General features: G+C 40.9%; 1 protein-coding gene across 6 annotated transcripts in view; it reads left to right on the plus strand.

Annotated features, from left to right (window-relative positions):
* fgfr2 (fibroblast growth factor receptor 2) overlaps positions 1–20,288 on the plus strand; it is a 35,435-nt gene extending 15,147 nt beyond the window's left edge. For 3 of the 6 annotated variants that reach the window (XM_058380861.1, XM_058380892.1, XM_058380901.1), the window contains 13 exons: positions 913–1,036; positions 5,230–5,420; positions 6,722–6,866; positions 7,439–7,641; positions 8,455–8,594; positions 10,196–10,317; positions 12,176–12,286; positions 12,372–12,562; positions 12,666–12,788; positions 14,264–14,334; positions 16,257–16,394; positions 18,040–18,145; positions 19,879–20,288. In XM_058380861.1, the coding sequence (XP_058236844.1) occupies positions 913–1,036; positions 5,230–5,420; positions 6,722–6,866; positions 7,439–7,641; positions 8,455–8,594; positions 10,196–10,317; positions 12,176–12,286; positions 12,372–12,562; positions 12,666–12,788; positions 14,264–14,334; positions 16,257–16,394; positions 18,040–18,145; positions 19,879–20,043 (1,830 nt within the window). In that variant the 3' untranslated portion in view covers positions 20,044–20,288. Of the gene's footprint in view, positions 1–912; positions 1,037–5,229; positions 5,421–5,897; positions 6,037–6,721; positions 6,867–7,438; positions 7,642–8,454; positions 8,595–10,195; positions 10,318–12,175; positions 12,287–12,371; positions 12,563–12,665; positions 12,789–14,263; positions 14,335–16,256; positions 16,395–18,039; positions 18,146–19,878 lie in introns of all 6 variants that reach the window. The other 3 variants (XM_058380875.1, XM_058380884.1, XM_058380868.1) reach the window with 3 other exon arrangements.
* The last annotated feature ends 3,790 nt before the right edge of the window (positions 20,289–24,078 follow it).

A 24,078-nucleotide genomic window follows, 5' to 3' on the forward strand; every position in this document is an offset into this window, starting at 1 on the left:
GGAGTGGGATGCAGGTTGGATTTAAAGCGTGGTCTGCAGTCACGAGAGTTGCATTCCTAAGGTGGGGGTTCACGCTCTGAGCTGTCTGTCAGCGCGACGCAATTGCTTTTCCCATGATGCTCTCGGCTGAAAAGCTCACCTCACTGGCAGGCTTGGAAGAAGTCTTGACCCCCCACCCCCCCACCCTCCTCCATTAATTTACCTCCACTTGCAGTTTCATTAATATTGCTAGGAACTTATTTTTCATGGACTACTAGCAAGTTTGAACTATAAAGCAAAGCCATTAATGAGTGGAATTAGTACTGAATAAATACTGAGTGCATACCACTAGAGTACTGAGATAGTACAGAGTGAGTTCAGCAGCTGGAGTATTAGGGAAATGAATAGTACGTGAATACTGAATATGTACAAAATTAATACTGAGAGAGAATGGATAATTGTTCAATATGAACTCTGAGTACTGAATGAATATATTAATGTATAGTAGGAGTACTGAGGCAGTATGGGTACTGAGTACTGAATGTAATATCATTGTTTAATAGTGGTACTGAGGAAGTATGAGTACTGAGTACTAAATGAATATATAAATTTATAATTGGAATACAGAGGCACTATGAGTACTGAGTACTGAATGAATGTATTATTGTTTAATAGGATGACTGATGCGCTATGAGTACTGAGTACTGAATGAATATATTATTGTTTAATAGGAGTACTGATGCAGTATGAGTACCAAGTATTGAATGAATATATAAAATTATAATAGGAGTCCTGAGGCAGTATGAGTACTGAATGTAATAATTTTAATTCATTGGAGTACCAAGGCAGTATGAAATTAGTACTGAGTACTAGTTTGCGGGTAGTGATTAGACAATAGTCTGTACTGAGTACTGATTTGTACTTTTTGTGCAGGTCCGACATCAGCACTGGACTTTGATCATGGAGAGTGTGGTTCCTTCTGATAAAGGCAACTACACCTGCATAGTGGAGAACAAATATGGCTCAATCAACCACACCTACACCCTGGATGTAGTTGGTGAGTATGTGTGTTCCTCTTTCTGAGGTTTATTATACAGGTGTGCATTGATTGACTCTGTGCACGAGTGTGTGTGTGTGTCAGTGTGGGTCAGGCAGGTGCAGGTGGACTGCATCTCAGAGGAGGGAATGTTGTTACACTGATGCCAACTGCTAAATAAGGAAATGGAGACTCAGACATGAGCAGGTGTAGCAGTGCGTGTGTGTGTGTGTGTGTCTCAGTCTCAGAGAGTATGTGATGCTTGAAAGGGCAAATTGTTGGACGTAAGATAAACCAATTCCTGTACTTAAATGATAACTCTACCTTGAAACATTTATATTGAAATATTTGAATATTTGGGACATGTTTTGTGATTCCGTTGTATTTTTTTTGCGATCAGTTGCATTCAGATGATTCAGATACATGGTCTGTTTCAAATGTTTCACTTGCATGGTCTACTAATGAAACCTAGTTATGAATGGGAGATGAGATGTCAAAAGAAGCTACAAAAAGCAAATCTTCTGTTATAGCACTGTGTTTAGGGCTGCTCTACCATTCAGCATGATTTCCATTGTAACTATGTTTGAGAGAGTATTTTCCATTGATGTTCAATTCCATGTGAATGAGAAATCCACTGGAGAAGTAGTTGAGCTAGCAAAACATTGGAATCCAGGGCTATGATACACTCGCGGTAGAGACTCGATCTGCCAGAAGATAAGCATGATGACATCAATGCTGGAAAGTTGGAAGCTTTGGAAATCTGTTCGAGCAGGTAGAATGACAGGTAGAATTGTAGGAAATTGTTAAATAATATAAAAGTAAAAAGCAAGTTGATCACAGCGGATTTATCCTTTAGATATGCAGTGCGATTAGACATTAATTGAAATCTTCTTAATATATATATTTACATGACATCATATACTTTATATTGAAACTATCTGCAATATAATTGAATATACATGTTTAATGATAAAATATATATATTTAAAGCATTCTTCCAAATTTTGTCAAAAAGAATGAAATGGGTCATTTTGACCCAGACAAAACCGAAGGGCTAAACAAGCTGACTGAAGAATTTCGAGTATGTTTGAGGTCTAGCTTGTGTTTGTCCAAGACCACCAGAGTGTTTTTATAGAGCAGTATCCATACTAGCACCAAACACTGGCAGTCTAAAGCTGAGACAAATAAACTGCTCCTTTTCATGGCCCTGCCCTTGGAGACGTTAAAGCAGCCTTTCAAATTGCATTGCCGCTGTTTTACTGGCGAGCTCTAAAGTCGTTTTTTTGACCAAGCTCCAGCTTGTCCTCCTAACATATAGCGTGAAAGAAGGACTTTATTCTAGGCAGTCTATGGAAGAGACAGGGGTCAGAAAACAGGCCACTGTTAATTCCCCAGTGTTCACTTAAAATTTAAAGTGCTTGTTTGAATCAAAATCTGTTTGTAAGTACAGTAGGAGTCGGTTATATTCTTGACAAAGTTGAACTCCCTGGCTATTTTACTGTGCATCAATAAGAGGAGAAGAAAGAGGAGTAGAGACACAGAGAAAGAGAGAGAGAGAGAGAGAGAGAGAGAGAGAGTGTGTTTGGTGGAATTTGAGTCGTAGCTAGTGATGTAAGAGCCTGAACTGGCTGAAACATCAAAGCCAGACTGAGTCCAAAGTACTGGAGCTTCTCAAAGGTAACCAAAGCAGCCTAATTATATCTGTTTATAGTGGCTTTCTGCCAGAGCACAAGCTCACGGCATCATCCCCTATAAGCAATCCCACCTACTCTATGCATATTCCCACTCTACATGTGGGAAGGTCTAAGAGTTTGACCTCACAGCCGTTTAACTTTTCTACTTTCCTTTGATTCAGTTGGAATAATACTCAAACAATATCATTTACTATATGTAATATGTAAAACAGCTGTTAAAGCAGGAGTTAACTATTGAATTTTAGGATTTCAGAATGGAAGAGATAAGCACTCACCCTGTTTTCAGATGGTCATGAGGTCCATTATTGACAATTCCAAAGCCATTCAAGTCCAAGAGAGCAAAACTGGCCGTCTTTGAGGGTGGGAAAGAGGGCAACTAGAGTAAAACTCAAGCGCTAGCCTAATACTATGACATGATTTATCCACACACTGATACTATGGCCAAAAGAATCCATTAGGCCATCACCAAGTCAGCTCAGGTATGAGGAAGAGGGTAGATAGCGCTTACTCCTGAGTAGCTGCCTTTGTGCTTTTTATGTGGAGCAAGCATTTAAAGCAACCTTCACCTTCTCATGCTTTCTGGCTGAGAGTTTATCCTGTTCAGGAGGGTTTTGTATAAATGGAGGAAGAGTAGTCAGAAAGAAGAGCTACATAGAAGCTCTATGAACATAAGAAGCCATTAGGCTTTCGCTAAGTCAGCTCAGGTATGTGGAAGAGGGAACTGCCGCAAAAATTGAGTGACCTCTCAGTAATTGTAATGAGGAAAATTTTTTTTCTTATTTACATTAGTTGAAGTTTTATATATCCACCTTATATAAGATTCTCTATAACCTATAGACCAGTGCCTAGTGCACAGTGAACAAGACTTTGTGACTCTTTGCCTGGTACAAAGTGAGCTAGACTGTGCTTAATGTGTCTTCACTTCATCCGCCTCGTCCCTTACAATCTCTGGTCTGATGACGCTGACCGCTTTCCAACCCTGCCCAGGCACTCTGGGCCAACTTAATGGGTTAAGCAGAGTTCAGCAGTTTCGCTTGGACACACTGAGCCAGCCTGTGCATGCGTGAATAATGACATAATTGATAGATGCTGATCTGTGGGTGAGGGGGTACTTGTTGAATTTTTTTTTCTTCTTTTAATTGGAATTAAGGTTATGGTGTGCAGATGAACACCGGCATGGTAAGGAGGATTTGTACAGAGTGTGTTTCCTTAGCTACTGTGCTGAGGCCACAAAGGTTATTGGAATAGCATTTTTTACCACTGCGGTCATGGTTGTGTAGGTGCTAGACAAAACGGTTGCGTTTCTGGACTTTTTCGCACAGCAAATGCGCACTCACCATTTCCATTTTCAGAGCCTAGGGTGGAGCAAGAAATTCCACTGTGTACTGGCACAAGCTTAAGATTCTCTTTCTTTCTACAAGACTTATTTTACAGGCAAAGATGTAATTAGTGTGCGAGAGAGACTCGTGTGTCAGTATTCGCACAAGCAGAGAGAGAAGGATTTGTGAGAACGTTGGTATTTCTTTCAAGTCTACTAGCGACTATAAAAATAACCAGGATAAAAAATGCACCTTGGTTGCTTTCCAGCCAGTTGTGCAGGTCAGATTCGCTTCTTGTCAAATGAAAAAGGGCAGGCGGAGTCTGAAACACCAACAGATGAGCGATAAAAAAGTGTTCTTGGCCCCCCACAATTTCCACCCCCCCTCCCCTTCCCTCTCATTCTCTGTTTAACCTCATCTTTCTTTTCACTCCCCATCTGCTGAGAGCCCTTTAGCCTTTTCCTTCTCTGACCCCATCCCCCTCTTTGCTCTCCTTCTTTCCCTCTCTTTTTACACTCTTTTGTTGGCTTTTCTTTCTGTCTCCACTGGTTCTTCACAATGCTCCATGCAATCCCAGTATCATCCCCCAAACACACACACCATCAGTAACCCTCCAGCACTGCTGCAGCCGACGTTTTAATGCTCCTTTAGGAAGGGTTATGTGAAAATACAGGAAGACGGGTCAGGAAGAGGAGTTACTTTCGAAAAGGTTGTAGATGTTACTGAAACCAGGGTAGAAAAAAAAAGTGCACTCAATTACAGACTGCCGAAAATGTTAAGTGCTTTATGAGCAGTGTGGCAAAGAGGCGCAATTGAATACAGAGTGAATGCATTTGAGCTCCACCTTAGAGATTTTCTTCAGCTGCCATGTGGATACCACACGACAACACACACACACACACACAATACAGCTTCAAAGATCTTTTTCCTTTCCTGTCCGGGTGCTGGTTTTTGTTTTGCCCTTATCGCCCGAGATAAAGTCATGGCTTTTTTTGTTTTGTGCGAAAGAATCTTAACAGCGTGCTGATAGCAGAGCAGGACCGGTGCCAGGAACTGCTCCGAGGCATACAACATTTATTCACACCTTATGGCAATGGGTGTATTACTTCTACTAAAGAGTTAGGATGGCTAAAATTATCTATTAAATAATGGAAGATATGAGCATCATGTATAATCCCCATCATTTCTACCTTTCCATCAGAACGTTCTCCACACCGGCCCATCCTCCAGGCGGGTCTGCCAGCTAACGCCACGGTGCATGTGGGAGAGGACGCTCGCTTTGTGTGCAAGGTGTACAGCGACGCCCAGCCACACATCCAGTGGCTGCATCACATCACGAAGAACGGCAGTCGATATGCCTCAAACGGAGACCCTTACGTTCGTGTCCTCAAGGTACATCCTCCTGCTTGGTTTTGGTGCACAGTGCATTGCAACAGATGCCTGGCGGTCAATCATTTTTCATTTTTCTTTTTTCATCATCCTCATTTGATTAAAATTTTTTTTTAAATTTTTAAACCTATTTTATTTTATTTTATTTTATTTTATTTTATTTTATTTTATTTTATTTTATTTTATTTACAAACTTTTTGCTCAAGGTCTGGCCTGGTTATTATAGTGTCAACAATTTTCAGTGTATTTTTTAAAGGGGAAAAAGGGTTTCATTCCAAAAAGGTTTTTTTTTAAAAATAATTTTTATTCATTTTTTTATTATTATACTATAAACACTTGGCTCAAAAATGTGTTGGTGGTGGGAACTTCCTCCTTCTTTCCCCATATCCACGTTATTAAACCAAAAGGTTTTAACAGGCTGCTCTGTGTCTTTTTTGCCCCGTGCTATTGCCACTTTGGCTTTGTTGTGGTCCATACTAGAGCTCGGGCATAAACAGCACGGACGTGGAGGTGCTCACCCTCCACAACGTATCGCTGGATGATGCGGGTGAATACATGTGCCACGTCTCCAATTACATTGGGCGGGTCAACCAGTCAGGTTGGCTCACTGTGCTACCAGGTAAAAAGAACAACCCTGGCGAACTTTACCCTCCTTGTCGACCTCCCCTTCTGGTGTTTTGGGTTGTTGTTGTGTTTTTTTTGGTGGTGCCTGGTGATCCTGGGATCTTTCCTGGAGCATTTCAGTGTGTTTTGTGTTATTTTTAGGCAGGGTGATCCTAACTGTCCTACAAGAAACCATGGAAACAAGATTCTCTTCATTCTATTTTTCGATTTTCTGTCTTCTATTTCTACCGTCCTTCATCTTACCATCACTTCCATCACTTGTTTTCTCCTACTGCCTTTTTCTTTCTTCTCTCTTGGTAGCTTGTTCTCCATGGTTCTCCTTGTTGGCTGCATGTTTTCTGAAGAACTGGTGAGCCACTTGTTTATTGCTGGACCATCATCTTCCACCCCTACCCCCTTTCTTCAACTTTTGGTGGTTCACCTTTTCTTTTATCGAGTATATCCCTTTCTAACTCAAGGTTCATCTACGACAACAATCAATGAGTAGATGAGGTTTTTTTTGCAGCAAAATTTCCCAGTTCTGCTCTTCTCTTGGTATTTTGGGGTTTCATTTTTGTTTCATTCCCTCTCTTTCTCCTCTCTTGTTCTCTTTCCATTCTTTTTGATCACACCCCTCCCTCTCTTCCCTCGGCTTCCTGTTGGTTCCTCTCTTTCCTTCCTCCTTCTTCTCCCTCTCTCAGACGGCGGGTGTAAACACCACGGATAAAGAGATTGAGGTCCTCTTCCTGCCCAACGTTACTTTCAGTGACGCTGGTGAATATACGTGCTTGGCGGGTAACTCTATTGGGATCTCCTATCACTCTGCTTGGTTGACGGTTCTTCCAGGTATACACTACTCAACAAAAGCTTCTCCTATTTTGTTGTTTGTCCCACCTCACTGTTGTGTTGTGTGTGAACCAAATGATTGGAGCAGAGCGGGAGACACTTGGGACTAAATGAGCTTTGATTTTACTAGTATGCCGGTATTGTCCGGCCATAGAGAGTGGCTCCCCCTCTCTCTCTCTCATACTCTCTTGCTCTCTTTTAATCCGTCTTCATCTCTTTACTAACTTCAGTATTGCATGCTTTACCTACATTTTCCTCAGGCTCTAATAATTGTCATTTAATTCGGAAAATCCAGTCTGAAAACACTAATACCTTTCTCGGTATTCCTGAGAAAGTTAATTATTAGAGCCAATATATCATCGTAATTGTGTATTTTGAGTCGAATGTGTGTGTCATGTTGCATCATACAGGCTTTGATGTATATGTATAGTATAAGTGTGTAGTGCTGGCCCAAAACTGGCATGCTGTAGGTGCACAGGAACGTGTGTTAGACCCATTTTCTTGTTGTGTTATGCTGTTAATCTGAATCTTGGTCTCTTGGTTCCTGCTCCAACTCTCTGCCCCTTCTTCAGCCAATTCGGAAACCCCAGAGTTAGAATATCCACCCGACTACGTAGAGATTGCCATCTACTGCATCGGCGTGTTTCTGATCGCCTGCATGGTGGTGATCGTGATCGTCTGCAGAATGCGCACCTCTATCAAGAAACCCGATTTCGGAGGCCAGCCTGCCGTGCACAAGCTCACCAAACAGATCCCTCTGCGCCGCCAGGTAACAGAAAGTAGATAAAGAGTTCCAGAAACCCTTACTACACACAGACACACTTACACATACAACATTTTTGATTAGTTTTTGATGAGGTTATTTTGTTGAGAGTTTGATGCTAGGTGTCCACTGATTGGAGTAAACTGAAAGCTAAGTAAAAGTTGGGAAATTGGGATTAGGGTATTAGAAGGCATTCCTAATCCCAGAGAGTAGGATCCAGTGTAGAACATGTATTAAGTAAATAAAATGGTTTGAAGAAATGACATGAACTTGAAGATGCCACAGGAAGCAAAGTTGCCTGTGGTGGTTGGGTGGGAGGGATGATGTTACAGCCTCCCTATCAGTCACAGTGACACTAGCCAATTGTAGGAGCTTGTGAGCTCATGTATGAGGAAGAGGGAAATGGCATGTGCTTATATACAAATGATTGAGTTTTAAATGAATAAAGCTTCATTTGACCCGTTCAAATGAAATGACCTCAGCTTCCCTCGGTGAAGATGTGCAGCCTGGATGCTGAGTAAAGGTAAAGTATTTCCCAAACACGGATTTCAGAACAGTGCTGCATTGACCAATTGTTAATGAATTCATTATTTAATTTAAGCCATAACCTGTCAGATGCATACTTACATGCAGTATATAGGCTTCTCTATTACTCTTAGTAATAATAAACAGATTGACAAATTAGTGCATGCATCCTTTCACATCAACAGCCATTAAATTAAGTCTCTCACACAAACCCACACACATGTACACTTAGACGGGTTTCTGCTTGTCAACTCATATCTCAAAGCATAGGTGATCAGCCATTTCTTTTTCTCCCTGCAGGTTTCAGCAGACTCCAGCTCCTCAATGAGCTCCAGCACGCCGCTGGTGAGAATCACAACACGCAGAAGTTCTGAGCACGAGCACATCATCCCAGAATATGAGCTCCCTGAAGATCCTCGCTGGGAATTTTCCAGAGACAAGTGAGTCAAGCTGGGATTGAGCATTCGAGTACTTAAAACAAAGAGTCAGAGACTGAGTCAGATTGAGGCAAGCCGAACAAGTTAGCTCATAATCGAGCTCACTGCCTAGCCCTCATTACGCCTAACGATTTAAGTGCTGTAAAGAACAATTAATCATTCAGGATATCATTCAAGTCCTCGTCTCTTATCACCCCATTATTCTTTGACTGACCTGCGTTATATTTTTTCCTCCAGCTTCTAGTTATCAAGCCATGCTTTGTCTCTCCTGTTGATTAGCTTTGATTAGCCATAAAGAAATGTGTAGCTCATGCCAGTCTTGATCTGTGCAGTTCGATTAGTAGCTGTATGAAAAAGCAGCTGGAAGCTCAGATGGCGGTGAATGAAGAGGAAAGCAAGAGCGTAACTTTTTTTTTTTACTCGGTTTTGCAGCCAAGTCTGTATTTAGCGAGGTGATGGAGGGAAAAACAGGCCAGTAAAAAAAATAACAGGGGGTTTGTCACTAGACAGCGTGATTAATAAGGTGTTTAGCTCTCAGTGGACAGCAAGCATGCAGTTTGACTGTGTAGAGCTATGAGGAACACTTTCTTTCCTTTGTGTTCTCCAAATGAAGTGAAGGGGAAACCCCTTTCTGTAAGTTTCAACTCTAATCCTGCTTAAAGCCAGTTTTTCTTTTTTTCTGCTTCTTCTTTTTCCTTTGTTTGTAAGAACCAGTACAGAGTTTGAGCGTCTTCATTTTATTTTTTTTGTTTATTTAGAACGTTAGTTTTTGTCCAATTCAAAAATAAGTAAATAACGTTATACAAAGTCTTTGTGTGTCTCTTTGGCTCGTTGTGCCAGGGTGGAATGTTAACATTTAGCATGGCGGGAAAAAAAAACATAACATCGATTATCTGGAAAACATAACATTGATTATCTGCGGCAGACTCGGGCCAGACACAGGCGGCCTTTGAGAGGCACAGAAGGGCGATTGTGTTACACAGTGTTTACACAGGGAGGCGGAGGCGGAGCAAGCACCTGTCAATCAAATCTCAACCCAGAAAACTCAGGGCTCTGGGCATGAGGGTGGAGGAGGTGGAGGGGTGTGAGGTCATAAAGTCACGGTGACAGCAGTGAAATGAAGTGGACTTGTTAGTCTTTGCGGGGCAAAAAAAACAAAACAAGATAAGCTCTGAGATCATATACAACGTTGTGCTCTGAGAGAACATCCAGATCACCTCAGGCACATTGACGCTCAACCCTGCAGAGCTGTAACGTGATATTACTCAGTCTCGCTCTGTGTGGCTCATGTCGAATGTATGCTTTGCCACCGATGACAAAGGGCACCCACTTAACATCTCTGAATTGGTAAACACTACTACAGTGCGATAGTAATGCACACACACACACACACACACACACAGAAACTGTTATCTTTGCTATCGTCTCCGTTGCTGCCGGTTCCAGTTTATCCTTTTCAATTTGATTTCAATAGGCCTGAGGAACTAATAAGTGCCCTTTGATTTACCTTGATAAACTATATTCTTTAAATGCAATTACTTAGCTGAAGCTGTAATCTGCTCAAGCAAATCAACCCTAACCTTTTTTCCTGCTCTTTCCCGCAGGCTGACGCTGGGCAAGCCGCTAGGTGAAGGCTGTTTCGGACAGGTGGTGATGGCAGAAGCGCTGGGCATCGATAAGGACAAACCCAAAGAAGCCGTTACTGTAGCAGTCAAGATGTTGAAAGGTAAGTGCAGACTGTGAGCATAAGATCATGACCGTATGAGAACAGTGTATGTTCAGTTTTGGGGGCAGGGCTTCCAAGTGACAGAAAGGAAATTCAAGGATCATTAAGATGCCACAGATACTACCTGTGCTGGTTGGGTGGGAGGAACGATGTCAATCACAGTGACACTAGCCAATTGTAGGAGTTTGTGAGCTTGTGTATGAGGAAGAGGGTAGATCATGCTTTTATCAGGGTGTGTAACGCTGACTGTCTTCATGAGCCTCTCCAGTTTGTTGCTTTTATATGATGGTGTTCTCCATCTTCGTCTGGCCAGTAGGTGGGAAGAAAATTGTGGAGAATCTGTACATTTTTTCTATTTCTTTCTTGATTTTAGTTAGCACCGCACACCTCCAGGGGTTCGACTTCTGCCTCTGGGTGTTTTGCATATTCTTTTGCTTTAGGCTTTTCCTCTGAGTTCTCCTGTTTCCTCCTACAGTCCAAAGACATGCCTCATAGTCTGATTGGCATCTCTAAGTTGTCCAGATTGAGTGAAAGAGTGAATGTGTGCCTTTTGATTGGTTGGCACCCTGAATCCTCTGGAACAGGCTCCAGACTCCCCATGACTCTGTATAGTATGGAAATTCTAATGTATACAGGAATAAAAGAAAAGCTAATAAGTAATTCCTTTTCTAATCAGATGATTTGAAGAAAAGAGTGTTCAGAAAGGCAGGAATTAAGGAGAGTGAGAGTGAGGGAAGAGGAGTAAAAGTGGCTGGTGGAGGGCTGAGTGGAGAAAAGAGGCCGCTTAAAGGTTATTTGCTGGTGTTGAATGATTCTCAGGTCAGCAGGCCTCATAGTTGCCCCCTCTCTCAGCCAGCTGTAGCAGCTTGTCTCTTCACCTGCACACACACACACACACACACACACAGAAGAGTTGGAAAGGGGCCACAGGTTTGAAAAGACATCTTAAACCCAGGGGGTTGTGGCAGTGGGGGTGGTGGTGGGATTTTGGGGGGAAGGTTTGCGAGGAGTGACCCAATGACCTCCTGAAGAGAAAACTCGCTACAACAAAGAAGCCTCCTTAAACCAGCAGACTTTAGATAACAATCTCTTACGACACGCTTTTTAAAAGGCTCGACTTCACACTATACTTAAATATATTTTGTTGACCACAAGTACAGGAAAAAACAAAACAAAACAAGGAAGCAGAAAGAACCAGAGCAGAGGAATTCCTGCCATGCGATTGTGTCTTAGGCGCACCGCTGATCAGAGGCATTATCATGAAAAGCCGACTGTCCTGAAGGTAATTACGCTAAATTGAACGAAGCCATTTTAATTCGGAGGTAGTGAAAGGACGGTCGCTCGGTGTAACACTATAGTGCTGCAGTGAATAGTCTGGGATTCTGGGTAATTATAACCTCACTAAATTGAGTTTTAAAATTGAGTTGCATAGGAACCCTATGTAAAAAAAACAACAACCAAGACTCTGTATAGTCTGACATTTCTTAACGCTATTTAGATCACTGCTTAAATTCCTGTGACCATCTGTAGGCTCTGAAAAGCACAAAGCCTCAAAATCAAGTATTTTTGGCTATGATCACTGGGCAATCCCTAAAAAAAACTAAAGGAGGGACTGATCAAAGTTAGTTCTTCTTATCACTTAAATTATAGCAGCTATACTTGTGATTTTATTACTACATGTAACACACACAACACACACACATGGTAGAAATGGACAAACAGAGCCACTTTTATCCAAAATGTTGCCTTTTGAAGGTTCCCGTGATAACTTTCTTCGCCGTCAATGTTTAATAAACGCTTAAAAGCTTGTGAATACATCTGTTCATTTTATACAATTCCCCGCTCAACTTTTTTCCAGACGACGCAACAGAGAAGGACCTCTCAGACCTGGTGTCAGAGATGGAGATGATGAAGATGATTGGCCGGCACAAAAACATCATCAACTTGCTGGGGGCGTGTACACAAGACGGTGAGACGGAGGATTTATAACAAACACCTAGCAGCATACTGGTTTGTAACACAGAACACTGACTGGTAACCGCTATGTCTCACAGGTCCACTATACGTGATAGTAGAGTACGCATCTAAAGGGAACCTGAGGGAGTACCTGAGGGCCAGGAGACCACCTGGGATGGAGTACTCATATGACATTGCTCGTGTTTCTGAAGAACCGCTTACCTTTAAAGATCTGGTCTCCTGCACTTATCAAGTGGCCCGAGGCATGGAGTATTTAGCCTCTCAGAAGGTAGATGGATGCAAAATAAATACACACACAGCCGTGTTTCATCAAAAATGTGGTTTTCTGCAACATCTCTTTTTTTTCTCATCTTTCTACCTCTCCATGTCAGTGTATACACCGAGATCTAGCTGCCAGAAACGTGTTGGTCACCGAGAGCAACGTGATGAAGATTGCAGACTTCGGCTTGGCCAGAGACGTCCACAACATCGATTACTATAAAAAGACCACTAATGTAAGCCATTCATCTTCTTCCAGAATTCCGTTTTGTTTTTGTTTTTTTTGTTTTTTTACGGAAATCCAACCCCAGTCCATCCTTCAGCAACAACATGCAAATTTATCCTCACATCCCTTCTTTGTGGAGCGAATCCCTCTTTCTCCTTTTCTCTCTTTTTATTTTATGTTCCTTTTCCCCCCTCTTGCTCTTTCTCTTCCTCTGACTTGGCAGGATTCGCAGATTCCCAGGCCGCAAGCACGTGAAGTGACTATAGTGTTCTTTGCTCATTCGTAGTTTGCTCTCGCTCGATCTCTCGCTTCTGCTCTCGCTCTCTTTTCCGAAGCCTTGTTGTCTAAACAGGCTATGAGAAAGGCGAGGGGAGGGGATTTGCGCATTAGCCATAACCTAAACACATTAGTCCAGCTTTCCTGCCGTTTTCCCACCATTATATTAATCTCTCTCTCTCTCTCTCTCTCTCTGTTTTTCTTTCTTTCTTTCTTTCTTTCTTTCTTTCTTTCTTTCTTTCTTTCTTTCTTTCTTTCTTAATTGTCTCTCTCTATCTCTCTCTTACTTTTTCTTTTGTTCTATTTTTTCTTTCTTTCTCTGTCTTTCTGATTGTCTGTCTCTGTCTCCCTCTGTCTCTTTTCCTTTTCTTACTTTCATTCTTTTTTCTTTCTTTCTCTGTCTTTCTGATTGTCTGTCTGTCTGTCTCTCTCTCTCTCTCTCTCTCTCTCTCCCTCCCTCTCTCTCTCTCTCTCTCTCTCTCTCTGTTCATATATTCCTCTCTCCCTCTCCCTCTGTCTTTCTTTCTTTCTTTCTTTCTTTCTTTCTTTCTCTCTCTCTCTCTCTCTCTCTCTCTCTCTATTGAAGTCAAACATTCAAATAAATGTTAAGTTATCTAGCGCAGCCAGGGATGAAGATCTTATCTCAACCTTTCACAAAATCCTTATTTATTAATGTTAAAGTTGTAAATAAACCGTTTGCTGCAGGTTCTGATTCGAACCCTAAACCTACTACTTTTTAATCTGTGAGCAATCTGTTATCATCACGGCTAAGAAACACTAATGACTGATAGATGGCTTTCTGTATTAGTCTGGTTCCACGCTGTCTAGCTGGCTGGCACCCAGCTAAAAATTAAAACCGAGCCTTTGGCAAGGCTTCCTCACGAGAGAAGCTAGAGACAAGAAACCGAACTTCAAAATCCAGCTAGAGCTACTGAATAAAGCCAGGTGGATGTAATGTGTGAATCTGTGAATCTCTTGCAAGGAATCTGAGGAACCTTTCAAGGAGACATTCTTGCATGGGGTGTAATGAAATTCCTGTTTAATGAGAACACTGGAGTAGAGAGAGGTTAGAGCTGTAGAAAGTGTGTAAAAGTTTCAAAAGAAAAGAGAAGAAGAAAAACCCTAGTGAATATTGAAGAGGGGAATGGCTCGTGTCACTCGTTTTGACCCCTTGACCATAAAAGCTTTGTCTTCCGGGTGTGTTCGCAGGGTCGCTTGCCAGTGAAGTGGATGGCTCCCGAGGCACTTTTCGACCGCGTGTACACACACCAGAGCGATGTGTAAGTATGATGATGATTCCACTGAGATAAATACAGCGCTAATAAACATCGTGCTAATGAGACGATTGCTAGCGAATAAGTACAACAGACTGACGGATGTACCGAGAGGATCGAACTGCTTTAACATACAAGAACTTTGCTTTGTACACTTTGTACATGTTGTGGTTTCTGAAAGTGAAAGGAAGAGTGGTGGAGTGTTTTTTTGTCTAAAGGAAAAAGAAAGGAGAGTGTTCAGGGCCAGTGCTGTGGCAAAAAAAAAAACAACCCAGAAAAGATTTTACGCTCGACTTGAGGCCAATGCTGTGTTACTAATCTGGCCGGCTTCAAAGCTCCTCAGACAGGCCGAGCTCTCACCTCAGCGAGGCCCTGACGGAAGTAACCCCTTCCTCCCTCCTCTGCTCTCCCTCACTCCGTCTCTTTCTTTACGGCAACGTTTTTTTCTCTTTTGTTCAAAGGATGATATAATCCTGCTGATTATAAGAAACACTTTTCTTTTTTTTCCCTCCCAGAATGAGCAGGCTGATTGAAGGGATTTGGATGGCAGATAGCATATGGCCGTTAAAAGAGCATGACGTGTCCGAGGATAGAAGTGCAGGTCTGCGTGTTAGTGCGATGTGTGAAGTGTGTGGGCTGACTGTTTGGAGTTTGCTCTTACATTCATGTTCGCTGGAGCGCGAATTTGCGTTTAATGGATTATTATGTGCAGCACAGTAAGCTGTGTGTGTGTGTTGGCCAATCGAGACAGATTTGAGAGGAATCTCGGCCTTGTTAACAGCTTTTTGTGTTGCTCCCGTTACTAATTACGCAACATCATCACTCTCCGCTGTAATTGGCTGTCCTAGTAGCTTATTAAGCGTGCAGCCCAGGGACATGACATCAGATTGCATTAAAAAAACAAACTGGTTGTTTTTGATGAGTAGCTCTCCCAGGAGGGTTAGGAAAATCTGCTGAGGTTTCTGGAACTGATAATGTGTGTGTGTGTGTGTGTGTGTGTGTGTGTGAGATGCAAAAAGATCTTCATTGATTATCTCTGTGTAAGAAAAAAAATTGCACTGTAATTAAAAACAGATACAAGCAAACACTCTCGAAAAATTACTAATGGTCTCCTATATTGGGTTTAACCACAGGATTTGCCTTGACCTTTTAATACGAGTCCCAGCCCCCAAACACTCACGCACACATCCCGACTTTAGCTGATCGATCAGCCAGAGGTTAGCTCTTGCTTACAAACTGATGCTGATGGATTGCCACACATGTGAAAAGATCACACACACACCATCTGATAAAAGAGAACAAACAAAAGCAAAGGGGGGAGGAGGGAGTGGGGTGTAAACAAATACGGGAGTAAACTAAATCAGAGAGCAGGCTGATTGGTGCCGCGGGTCACCTGAAAAGCTCTTGGATCCGTGTAAGGTGTGTTTTTGGTACAAATGTTTGTTTATTCAGCAGGTTGCTGAGAAAGGATGATGATGTCATCGTCACATTCTTAGCTTGCGGTCAGATTTTCTGTTAAAAAAAAGAAAGAATAAACTCACTTCCTCGCTCTTCCTGCATTACAGCAGTTTGTTTCCTGTGGGTCTAAACTGATGTTTGTTTTGGCTCGAACAGTGTGTGTCATTGTGGCAGTCCAACAAGGACAAAGGCCAGCTTTTAGTCCCCTTGAGGCCGGTGTCCACTTGCCACAGGCATGGTCTCATGGGCTGGAACTCCCAGGAGAAAGACTGCATTTAGTCTCCTACAGCCATTGCTTTGTTAGCTCTGTATAGTGATGGTAAAAATGATCGCAATTCCTCGATGACATGAATGCCTCCGTGACTCGGGACTGACTGAGCTCTGATATACGAGTTGGTGAATGTAGATCTGTGACTTGTTTGCAAAAACGTATGGATAAATGATTAATATATGACTTGGTGTGTTATCAGATGGTCGTTCGGGGTGCTCATGTGGGAGATCTTCACTCTGGGGGGCTCACCCTATCCTGGGATTCCTGTAGAAGAGCTCTTCAAACTTCTAAAAGAGGGCCATCGCATGGACAAACCCACCAACTGCACCAATGATTTGTAAGTCATGGCTAGCACAAAATAATATTGAACATTGTTATACAAAAGAAACGTTACTTTCTGACATTTTTAAGCTAATCTTGAACTCATCCAGTGGACCTATACATGCAGCACTTCCTTTAAAGGTTACCATTACAAGCTGATTTAAGGTTGAATATGCAAAAGGTCCAAACATTGCATCTTTCCTTGCACCAGCTTTATAAATCAATTTGATACAGAAATATTGAAAGTAGAAACAACCCTAGCTATATTAAATACCTCAATGTATGGCTTTATGTTTAGCTAGATGAGTTTCTGCAACATATAGCATGACTTTTGTCTAAGCAATACAGATGTAACCCATAACTTTCATTAACATCGATTTTATACGAGTCTTTATTCATCCTTAGTAACTGCCTGGTCAAGGTTCTGATGGTTTAAAATGAATCTGTTTATGTTTCAGGAAACCTAAGTAACTAAGCTGCTGAACTAAATTTGTTTGAAAAGATCGCAGGCAACAACAAGAATAATAACCGCACAAACAGGATTTATAATCACACACCCACACAAATCTCTCGTCGAGAACAATTATATACTCGAGAGATGCAGTTGAGGTCCAGGAGCCGGATGTCAGAGCTAAAACACACACAGTCTTTTGTTTGTTATTGACATTTTGAGTTTAATTCTGTAGTTTTCCGCTGTTTTTATTCAGTGGGTTGATTCCAGGACTATGCAATTTTGGGATTGCAGAAATGAACAAAAAAATAAAACTCCATGATGTTCGGAGGATATTACAAATTTTCGAAATTACCGCAGATTTTCTGTAGATTTGGGCCAAGATGCGTCATGTGACGTGATCACAACACTCATTCAGCCAAATCCTTCTTCCATTCAGGTTGTTTAAACACGAATAGCAAGTCATTATATATGTGTCTTCACTGGTAGGAGTTTGAAAGAAGTAGGTTGCTTCCAAAAAAAAAAAAAAACCTGCATTCTTTGTTAAAAATAAATAAATCAACCAATAAGTAAAAATAAATTAATCAATTAATAAATAAATAAATTAAAGAAAAATAAACCTTCAGGTTTAGGCCACACCCACTTTTGTGTTAGAGCATTAAACAGATACACAAAGTTTCATTGTGTTACACTGCTAGTAAGCAGCGTAGTTAAGTTAACAATACCTCATCTCAACCAGCTCAACATGCTCATCACATCGCCGCTGGCTGTTGCTTGTTTGTGTTCTGTTTGATGTCAAGATGCGGCTCTTTTTAGTCAGCACGCTCTCCTTCGAATACGTTATCCAAAACACATTTCTCAGGCGGATTAAATTTCTTTTCCGTCTTTTCGATTTAATTCCCGTCTTTCAAACATGCGGTGTTAATTGTCAGCTCATAATGACTGACACATGATACAGTGATGCAGTTTGATTCTCAACGCTCATGAAAAAATCTAGAATCTTTTTAATGCACATTGTGTCCTAGCTAAAAATTGTTTTATTACCAGTGAAAGAAAAAAAATTCTTGGCAATTGAGAGTCACTTTGTATATCCAAGCTAAGATGTATTACACAGCATGCTTTGAGACTAGTTGTAGTGGGATGGTGCATGATGTCAGCTGTTAACTTTCATTTCTCTCTCTCTCTCTCTCTCTCTCTCTCTGATTCACAGGTATATGATGATGAAAGACTGTTGGCACGCGATCTCTTCACAGAGGCCCACGTTTAAGCAGCTGGTGGAAGATTTGGACCGTATTCTCACGCTGGCAAGCCAAGAGGTGAGGCGGATGGACATGCACACACACACACTCACACAGAGTGAAATATACAACACATATTTCATACATGTCTGCCGGAGCCGTTCACACATCTTCCTGCAGTCCTGGAATTTATCAGTTGAGGTCTTTCCTGGCTTCATCCTGCAAGATTGAGTAAGAATCAGGGAGGGAAATGAGAGAGAGAGAGAGAGAGAGTGTCGGTCAAAGAGGAAGAAATCATAAGATGGGTTTTACAGCAGCGGTCAGGGTCAAGAGTTACACGAGCCCTGATTTGCTCCAGGCTTCAACCCCTGCGCTAACATTGCTTCATTTCTGGCCGCGTCTCTCCGAACCGAGCGCCAACCTCCCGATTCTTTCCATCTTGAGCTGTCATCCGACATATCCGCACGACAGAGTGCGGCATGGCACAGGATGGAAATCTGTCAGGACTTGTAGGTTTAGTTTTGGATCTGAAAAGCGTGCCAAGAACCCCAGTCTCTCTCTGGTTTTGAACTTTTGAAATGCAATAAGTGGCTTTTGCATGCTCTTTCTCTCCCTCCACCTCCCCTGTCTTGCTCTCTCTCTCTCTCTCTCTCTCTCTCCCTCTCTCTCTCACCAACCCCAAAACCTCTCAAACTACTCACAGATGTGAAGGTCTTCAGTAATGTGAGCCGCCTTGTGTTGAAGCGGGGGAGTCCAAACCAAACGCTAGCCTTCAGATACCAAAAACCTCTTCCTTTGCTTTCAGATTTTCTGTTGAAGCCACAAAAAGGGGGGGGAGGATGGATCGAGTTAACTACAGGGGGGAAAAAAACCCAACAACAACCATCTTTCCCATTTCCCCCCAAAATGTATTATATGTGAAAGATGGAGTTTCTTTGAAATGCTGTGGTGTGTAGTGTTGCATTTCACTGGATGCTGAAGTTGTAAACACATGTTTGTAGCAGGATATTTGAAACCAAGATATGTTTCTATTTTTCATTAGTCCTGAAGGAAAGCAGAATTCTGGTGTTTACTCTTTAAAGCCTCTAAGCACTTTTTTGGGTAGTTGCCAATGTCCTTTCATTTGACATCAGTTGCAAAAAAATAAATAAATAAACAAAAAATAAAAAAAATAAAATAATAATAATAATAAAATATTTAAATATGTATATAAATATATTAATCACCATAATCTTATTATTATTATTATTATTTTATTTTATTTATTAATTTTTTTTTGAACATGTATTTAATATCGTTATCGACTTTCCTGTCTCTTTGCTTTGTTGGAAATCTTTCGGAACCATAAATTGTGAAAAAAAGCCTCATGCTTTGTGTGAAACTGATGAAAATAAGTTCTGTAGCTATAATTTTCATGATTTCTAATACATTTCTAATAGAATAAGGATGTGTATGGGAATGTGCTGTTATGCACACCGAAAAAAAAAAGGAATCCACAGTCAGTCTGATTTCTGATAATGTTTCTGTAAAAAATACTCTCAAATATTTTTCTCAAATTGCTTCGATTTATTAACATCATTTAGATATGTTTCTTAATTAATAGAATAAATGATAAAGGCGTGAGTGTGATTAATTCACATAGTATTAATCCAAATCAAGTGTTATAGGTTTGAGTCTGATTTCTGGTGCTTGCTTTTATTCACAGTTTTGAAAATCCACGCTCAAATCATGAAACCGAATTGTGTAAATGTTCATTTTAAATACGTAAATGCAGCGAGTGTGTGACCAAGTCTCTCTCTGTGTCTCTGTAGGAATACATCGACCTGTGTGCTCCAACAGAGCAATACTCACCGTGTTTCCCGGACACTCGGAGCTCCTGTTCTTCCGGAGATGACTCAGTGTTCTCTCACGAGCCCTTACCGGACGAGCCATGCCTTCCCAAATACCAGCACATCAACGGTGGCATAAAAACATGAGGCTTCTGGATGGAACACCAGCGGGAGACACGCGACTCCTTAAAACTTTTGTCTTCCTCTACTTTTTTTTGCCTCGTTTTTCCTTTCCTCACTGCTCCCGCTGGACTTACGGAGCATGGGATGCAGGGATTCTCTGGCAATGCTGCTGTCCTTTAAGATGAACTAGTTGAGTGTGTGATGTTACAAAAAATGTACACACACACACACTCACTCACACACACACACACACACAAACAAAAAACAAACGTGACCAAGCTCTTAAATAGTAATTGTGGACCCAAATTTGTAAAAAAAATTTTTACTTTGACTGAAATACAAATTATTCTCAAGGGTCCACTCTCAATCTTTTTTTTCCTTTTTGTGTTCTTTGACGTTCTTCAGCGTTCTGGCCAGTGATTCCACGGTGCAGCTTGGCATTCCGAGGACTCTTCATTACCGAGAGGAAAAAAAAAATAACGGACCGCACTAAATGAAATGAGTGAGAAAAGAACTAAAAGGGAGAAAAACAGGAAACTTGTTAAAAAGGAAAACTCCAGCTAGCACATAAAAGGACATTTTTTGTTTCCCGAAAAAAATAGCTACACTGCTTATGGTCTATTTTTTGACAATTTTTTTTTCCACATTCCGTTTTTTTGTATTGATAACACAGTTATCAGATGAAAGCCCATGCATTTATTCTTAAAGGATAAAAAAAAGTACATGGTATATAATTTTGGGTATATTTGTAAATATATTAAAATATGTAAAATATATAAATTTATATATAAATATTATATTTACAGTGAATTATTTTTTGTATGGACTCCTGAATAATTCCTTTCGGTTGTTCACTTTCTGCAAGTGGACGAATTTCCTGGCAATCTTTTTTTTTTCACATTGTATTTTTGTTCTACAACATTCCCAGAAATATGTTCACACACACACACACACACACACACACACACACCTGTCTTAACTTCACTTGCTGACATAGCATTGGCTTTCAGGGAAAGAGACAGCATGTTAATTTATTGATTTATTGTTTAAAAAATCAAAAGTACAAAAAATCAATACAATAATGAATGAATAAATGACAACAGAAAGAATTGTTCATAATGAATATTATTTTTTAACTTAAAAGAGGTATTGCGTCGACACAATGGTACAAAGAATATTTTTTTCTAGTGGGTACTCAGCACATTCATGCTTCCAATGTTTTTATATACAATATACAAAAAACAAATGTGAATATTAAGTTAAATATAAAATAACGTACATTTTTATAGCCAGCTAATCCCTTTTTTTTTTTTTTTTTTTTTTTTTTAGTAGAGGATCTTGATTTTAACCAGCTAATTTTACTCCGTGCCAATGTTTTGCATTTGAATGTGAGAAAATTCAGGATATTTGTTTCGAGGGATAAAGGATTGTTAATTGATTTATAGATACAATGTCGTTTTCAGAATAGTTCACACACACACACACATTTCCCTACACACAAACACACACACACACACACAAACATGCAGGTTCGCAGGCAAAAGTATTACAATTTGTTCAAGTGTTCATTTTCATTATCTACCTGACAGATGAGATGATATTGTTCTCAACAAGTGTTCCTGATAGATTTGCAAAATTAAAGATATATAAAAAAAAGAAAATTGCCGGTTGCTTCTTTTCTTCACTAACGTCTGTAAGCAATGCAAGTTTTTTTACTGAATATTGACGTTTGCACAGTTTTCTCTGTGGCAGTGTGTAGTAACAAAATGTAAAACTTTTAATCTTTTAGAAGGTTGAGCTATTTTTTACTGTACAGTGTTAGAAAATTAGAAACCTCCAGCAATCTTTAGTCTTCCCTGTGAAAGCTCTGTGTAGAACCTTACAGGAGTGTTTGTGTGATAGAAAGCGTTGCAAGTGTAAACCTTTAGCAATCTGAAATCCTATAATTATTCTATGAATCCATAAAGAACCCTTTTCTTCACAGTGGCTTAGTGGTTATCATGTTTGCCTCACAACTTGGATGTGGGAGGTTCTGTTCCCGCCTTCTGTGTGTGTGTGTGTGTGTGTGTGGAGTATGCATGTTCTCCTCATGCTTCAGGGGTTTCCTATAGGTACTACAGTTTCCTCCTCCAGCCCCCCAATGACAAGTGTTGTAGCTGATAGGCATCCCCAAATTGTCCGTAGTGTGTGAATGAGAGTGTGAGTGTGTGTACAGTTGGGTTAGCACATAGACTCCAGGGTCCCTGTGACAAGGGCAACAGAAAATGGAAGGATGAATGGATTCCATTCCCTTCCTTGCAAGATACATAGATTATATTACACCTATTTTTCACTTTAATATCTTGTCTATTAGAGACTGATTTCTTTTTCTTCTTCTTCGTATTACATATTTCTTCATGAATTACTCCCAGAAGACGTCACCGTTCTTGCGTGACTGGATATCTGCCTCATTATTCTTCATCCAGCTGCCATTTTGCTGCCTAATCTTAGGAATAAAAAGCCCCTCAGTCTCATCCCACCTTTCAGACATGTCTCCTCACGCCCTCACCTGACAATGTCCCTCTCTTTGCCTTCTCCTGCCTGGGAAGAAAAAAAAGAGCAGGAGTAGCCACACACCTACTATTACTAATATAAGCCTTTTATGAGTAAAGTCACTTCCGACACTGAGACTAGCATTAAGATTTTCCTGCATTCTGCATGCATGAGTAAGTGAGATTAGAGTATTTTCTCTGCCAGGTGTCGAGGAACATGATTTTATGAAGCAAAACCTATAATACAGTTGGCGTTGCATGTTTAGATGAAATTACTGAAGGTCTAGGCCTCAAATTCCTGTTTATGGCTGAGGACTGAAAGGTTGAGCGTTTTTGAGATGCTTTTCTGCTCACTATGGTTGTAAAGAGTGAGCTGCTGTAGCCTTCCTGTCAGCTTAAACCAGTTCCGCCATTTCCCGCCATGATCTTTTCTTCACGAAACCGTTTTCATACTACTCACTGAATGTTTCTGTTTTTTAGAGACTGACGTGAATGGAAATTCTCGATATTTTCAAAAATGGTCAATCTAGTCTGTCAGGCCCCAACAACCATGCCAAACTATGGTCAAAGTCACCCCCATGGTTGAGGGTCTAAGTGTTTGCATGTTCTCTCCATGCTTTGAGGGTTTCCTCCAGGAACTGTGATTGTGCCCTTTGACATCCCATCCAGGGTGTCTCCCTTGCCTCTATAGTTCCCTGGGATAGACTCCAGGTTCCCCATAACTCTGTCTGGGATAAGTAGTAAAGTCTAACCATTTCTCCCCTGATCTCTTTTTATTGAGAAGGCATTTCTGTTCTACTCACTGGCTGTGGAGGGGGCAGTGGTGGCTAGTGGGTAAGGCTCTGGGTTGTTGATCAGAGGATTGGGGTTCAAGCACCACCAAGCTGCCACTGCTGGGCCCCTGAACAAGGCCCTTAACCCTCACTGCTGTGGGGGTGCTGTATCATGGCTGACTCTTTGCTCTAACCCCAACTCCAAAGCTGGATATATGAAGACAGAATTTCACTGTGCTGTAATGTGTATGTGACAAATAAAGGCTATTCTATTCTGTTTTTTTTTTGTTTTGGAACCTTTGTGTTTAAACTGTAGAGGCTGTTGTATGTGGAAATCCCCAAATCACTAAGATTGCATATCCTCTTATCAATGTTTGAACATTAACAGAAACTCTATACCAGTATTTGATTAATTGTATGCAACATGCTGCTGCTATGTGATTGGCTGATTGGATAGCTAATAGACTTCAGGTGTTCCTATTAAGGCTGCCAGTGAATATATACACAGGTAAACATACACTATTTGAACTTCTCACACCTTTTCAACCAACTTTGCTATGGTCCCATCTCTCTCTCTCTCTCTCTCTCTCTCCTCTCTGGAATGTCAACAGAAAGTCAGGTCTCGCTGGGATCAGGATCTAAGATAAGGGCCTAGGGATAGTGTTGGTCATTTTAAAGTTAATAGTTAATCAGTAATATGGTTGACTATAAACAACCGGACCTCATACACCACGTGTGCTCTTCCACTCAATTCA

Source organism: Hemibagrus wyckioides, linkage group LG03 (assembly GCF_019097595.1).
Source record: "Hemibagrus wyckioides isolate EC202008001 linkage group LG03, SWU_Hwy_1.0, whole genome shotgun sequence".
NCBI lineage: Eukaryota > Metazoa > Chordata > Actinopteri > Siluriformes > Bagridae > Hemibagrus > Hemibagrus wyckioides.